At 37.3% G+C, this 5,355-nt stretch overlaps 1 protein-coding gene across 1 annotated transcript in view; it reads left to right on the plus strand.

Annotated features, from left to right (window-relative positions):
- FAM133A (family with sequence similarity 133 member A) overlaps positions 1–4,990 on the plus strand; it is a 52,938-nt gene extending 47,948 nt beyond the window's left edge. The window contains exon 4 of the mRNA XM_024129526.1: positions 4,147–4,990. Within this exon, the coding sequence (XP_023985294.1) occupies positions 4,250–4,990 (741 nt within the window). The 5' untranslated portion in view covers positions 4,147–4,249. The remainder of the gene's footprint in view (positions 1–4,146) is intronic.
- Positions 4,991–5,355: the final 365 nt, after the last annotated feature.

Here is a 5,355-nt window from a genome sequence, read left to right on the forward strand (position 1 = left end):
CAGTAGGTGTTCTGTAGGAGTTGTTCCACGTGTAGATGTATTTCTGATGTATTTGTGGGGAGGAAGGTGATCTCTGTGTCTTATTCTTCCACCATCTTGAAGCTCCTCCCTCTTTCTTGTCTTCTTAAAAGTCTTTCTATTTAACCTTGTCACCCTCTAAACATGTTCAAGTTTCTTCTTTGATAAAAACAAACAGCAGTAAAAAATCATTTTCTTTAATTCTTCATCCCTCATTATAGTTACCCTCTTATCACTTTACTTTCCTTCTCAAATGAGTCTATGTACCCTATGTCCCTACTTTCTCACCTCCCATTTAGTCTTTAACCCACTGTCATCTGGCTTCTGCCATAATTAATTGAAATTGTATTAGCAAAGGTTACTAATGATTTCTTCATAGCCTAATATAAAAGACATTTTCAGATTTTATCTTACTTGACCTATCTGCTGCAATTAATATTGTTGTCCATAACACCTTTTTTTCTGGATTTTTTAAAGTTAAAGATAATACCTGCTCATTGTAAAAAATATAAATAGTATAGGAAAACTTACATAAGGAAATAATGCCTCTCCACATGCAGAGATAACCAGTGTTTACATTTGGTGAACTTTTCACTCAAGAGTATGTTGTGGATGTAGTATTCCATTGTATACATATACTATAATTGATATAACCTGTTTGTTATTGATGGACATTTAGTTTTTTTCCTCAAATTTTAATGTTTAAAAATTGCTCAAATGAAATTCATGACACAGACCTTTGAGGATTATTGCCCTCACCTTGAAACTTTACTCTCCCCACTGTGTTTCTGTGACTCTTACTTTATTTTCTGATACTGGTCTAGCTCTTATCACTCTGGCTAATTTTCTGAAGCTTTACTTTCTCTGCCAGCCCCTTGTGTTTTGTTATTAAATTGGATCCAGTGCTCAAATCTTTTTTTCATTTGAAATCTTCCCCAAGGTAATTTAATTTTCTCTCATGACTTTAGCCATCACTCAGTGACTGCCAATCCTATATCTCTAACTCAGGACACATTCCAGAGTGCTAACACCCATACATCCAGTTTCCTACATGTGGATTCACTCACATGTTTCAAACTTTATGAATCCAATACTGAACCCAGACCTTTTCTCAAAGTCTATGACATTTCCTGTATTACCCAGTCCTTGGCATTGCCTTGTATCTAGTCTCACAAGCCAGAACTTTACCCTAGATTCCTATCTCTTCCTCACCCTTTGTATCTCACTGATCGTTAATTTCAGTAGCATCTCCTAAACGTGTCTCATGTATTTCCCCCTCTTTTCATTCATTATACCACTACTTTTAGTTCAGACTCATTTTATATCTGTATGAATACTTGAATGAATCTCATTGTCTTCAGCTGGTAAGAAATTGTCTCTTAAGCATTCAAATGTGACCATATCACTCTCTAGCTTAAAATAGTCCACACCTCCCCATTAGCTTCACTGTAAGTCCCATAGAATAAATCCCAACCTCAGCATTGCATCCAAATCCTTTGTGAATTGGTCTTTGCCTGTCTTTCTAGATGATGTCAGGACTAGGTCTCAGGGAACTGTAATTAGAATGGATTATGCTATTCTAAGTGTGCAGTAGCAGAAACAACCAGCAAGTTGAATATGAAATAAAGTCATTAAGGGCTTTTGATGATCAAGTCTGGGAAACAATGATATTTGACAGACCTTTAGGGTAGCAGTAAGAATGAAAATGACAAAAATACCTAAGAGGAGCTGGGCAGAACTGAAGAAGAAGGAGAATAAGATAACACAACAAATCAAACCCAAGAAACTGTTACCAAGAGTCACTGTAAAATCTGTGGCATTGAGCTTATGATGGGTAGGTATGTTAGGGTCACTTAAAGGGTCAAAGTCAAGATGGAGACTGACAGAAAAATCTGTGATATGTCTGATCATCTTTCTCTTCAGACTTTGCTAGCTTCCTAACAAGTATAGGACAAAATCCAAGATGTTAAAATGACCTAAGAAAGCCTCTATGATCAGGCTATTTACTTCCTATGCAGCCTTACCTCCTGCTGCTACCCTCTTGCACTTTAGGCTCCATCAACACTAAATACATGATGCTCTTTCAGATTTCTCTGTTTTTTCACATATTGTTTCTTCTGCCTGGAATGTCTGTCATTTCCTCATTTCCCGGGTGTACTCCTGTTTATCCTTCCAAATCCTGTACTGACATCACCAACTCCAGGAGGCTTCTGTGAATGCCCCTCTCTCACAGAGTTACCCCTGCATCAATCCATTCATTCGTTTGTTTATTATTGAGCAAACATTTATTGAGTACTTAGTGTGGGCCAGATGCCATGTTAGGTACTGGGAACGCCATGGTGATAAGACAGATCAAACATGACCTTTAAAGTTCTTAGCCTTATATTTAACAATGAATACACACATGCATACACACACACACACAAACACACACATCCAAATAGTCAAATAGAAAAAAATAATCCTCAATTTTCTAAGTGCTATGAATAAAAGAAACAAGGAACTGTGATACAGAATAATGACTATAAGGGATAGATACAGAGGCAACATAATATAAGGTTGAGCCATGTGAAATTGCTGGTATTTGAATTTTTTTCTGTAAAATTGGTGATTTTATATAGTTCCACCTAATAATTTCCTTTCTGAGGAACTGACCTCTAAACTGAGGCATGAAGGTGAGGTGGAACTGGCCATGGTGGCTAAGCTTGGAGCTTAACATGTTCCAGAAACCAAGAGAAGATTGGAAAAGATAGAATTGAGAAAAGGAGTGAATAATTCTCAATGAAATGTAAGAGCGATAAGCAGGACAGATCATGCAGGATCTTTATAGAAGTGTGGATCTAATTCTCATTAAAATGTAAAGCCATTGGAGTATTTTAAGATCCTTCTGATTTCAGTGTGGGACTGGAATGGAAGAGAGTAAGAGTAAATATAGGGCTGTCAATTAAGAGGTTGAGGGACTTCCCTGGTGTCTCAGTGGTTAAGAATCCGCCTGCTAATGCAGGGGACACAGGTTCGATCCCTGGTCTGGGAAGATCCCACATGCCGCAGAGCAACTAAGCCTGTGTGCCACAACTACTGAGCCTGCGCTCTAGAGCCCGCGAGCCGCAACTACTGAAGCCCACACACATAGAGCCTGTGCTGTGCAAGAAGAGAAACCACCGCAATGATAAGCCTGCACACTGCAAAGAAGAGTAGCCCTCGCTCGCCATAACTAGAGAAAGCCTGCACACAGCAACGAAGACCCAACACAGCCATAAATAAATAAATAAATAAGAGGTTGATATAAGGAGGCAATATAATGTTGTGTTAGGTGTGCAGGGTTTGGCATCAGACTGCCTTGATTTAAATCCTGGTTTTGCCATTTGCCATTTTTTATGTTACTTTATGCAAGTACTCATTGCTCGGATTCTCTAAGCCTCAGTTTCTTCATCTGTGTAACAGGGATAATAATAGTATCAACTTCATAGGGTTAGTCTGGAGACTGAATGAGATAATCCACTGCACAACACTAAGCAGTCCCTGGCAGATAATAAACAATAGATACTAGAGATTAATAGTCCAAATGAAAAATGACAGTACCTGGACTATGTTGATGACAATATATTTGGAAAAAAGTGAATGGACATAAGACCTATTGTTGTGGGGGTTTAAACAGCAGGATTTAGTATGAACTGGATGTGAGAATTGAGGGAGGAGGATTTTTCAGATATGACTCCTAGGTTTCTATGAAAGAGTGGAGTGGATTGTGCTGTACTCTACTAAAATGGAAAAGGTCTGCCTGGTATAGAATTTAGCTATAGAAATTCCTCTCTCTCTTTATACCATATAAGGCCGAAAGAAAGAAAGAAGAAAGGTAATTATCATACAATATAAAAGGAAATAGTTATTAAAAAAATTTAGATAACAGCACCTTACATGAGATATAAAAAACACTTTATATTATATTCATACCACAACGTCTAAAACATGCAAAAATCTTGTGTGTATATTCTTTTTTCTCAAGGTCTAAGATTTTGGAAATCTTTCTACTGTACTATGTGATAGACAGTGACCAATTAAACTTATGTGCCTACTTTGTCTTATATTAAAGGTGTTTTGTAATCATTCCATCTGCTTCTCTCACAGAATGGAGCCCACTTGGTATACTAGCAGATGAAGAATTTAAGGAGGATGTCTATCTTTATTCTCTTTAGCAACTGAGAGTCGGCTCTGGGAACCATCAGGCACCATGGGGAAGCGGGACAATCGGGTGGCCTATATGAATCCTATAGCAATGGCCAGATGGAGGGGCCCATCTCAATCTGCAGGCCCAACAATACAAGATTATCTGAATCGACCAAGGCCCACCTGGGAAGAAGTGAAGAAACAATTAGAAAATAAAAAGAAAGGCTCCAAGGCATTAGCTGAATTTGAAGAAAAAATGAATGAGAATTGGAAGAAGGAACTAGAAAAAAGCAGAGAGAAATTATTAAGTGGAAATGAGAGCTCATCCAAAAAAAGAGAAAGAAAGAAAAAGAAAAAGAAGAAATCTTGTCAATCTTCTTCTACATCAAGCTCTGATTCTTCAAGCAGTTCTTCAGATTCTGAGGATGAGGAAAAGAAACAAGGAAAAAAGAGAAAGAAAAAGAAGAACCGGTCATACAAATCATCAGAAAGCTCTACATGTGAATCTGAATCAGAGAGCAAAGAATCTGTAAAAAAGAAAAAGAAGTCAAAGGATGAAACAGAGAAAGAAAAGTATATTAGAAGTCTCAGCAAAAAAAGAAAGAAGACTTGTCCTGAGGATAAACCTTTATCATCGGAGTCCTCATCAGAATCAGATTATGAAGAGGAGGTACAAGCAAAAAAGAAGAGAAGACGTGAAGAGCGAGAAAAAGCAACGGAAAAAGCAAAGAAGAAGAAGAAGAAACAGCACAAAAAACATAGTAAGAAGAAGAAAAAGTCAGGTTCAAGCCACAAGTCCGGATAATATCAAGAAAAAAAGCAAGATTTCCCTATTGAAAAAATCAAGGTGTAAAGGAAACTTCAACTGTGAATGTTAGGGCATATTTACTAAAATGCATGAGTTTCCCTGTGTTAGTAGAGTTATTCCTGGACTTTGAGTTGCCAGTCAAATGCTACTGTGCCAGAAAGGGCCATAATTGTTGCCTGCAGCTTAAATGTAGGATTTTGGGGTTTTTTGTGTGTTTTTCCCTCCACTGACTAATTCTTCTGAGAGCTAAAACCATGTTGTCATACTAGTGGTTAAAATGTTTGGAATTAAAGTAAAATGTTTTAGATGATAAATAATTTTGACCAAACAATGGATCTAATGTTAAAAGTATCTAATTTGGC

This window comes from Physeter macrocephalus, chromosome 21 (genome assembly GCF_002837175.3).
Source record: "Physeter macrocephalus isolate SW-GA chromosome 21, ASM283717v5, whole genome shotgun sequence".
In the NCBI taxonomy this organism is placed as follows: Eukaryota; Metazoa; Chordata; class Mammalia; order Artiodactyla; family Physeteridae; genus Physeter; species Physeter macrocephalus.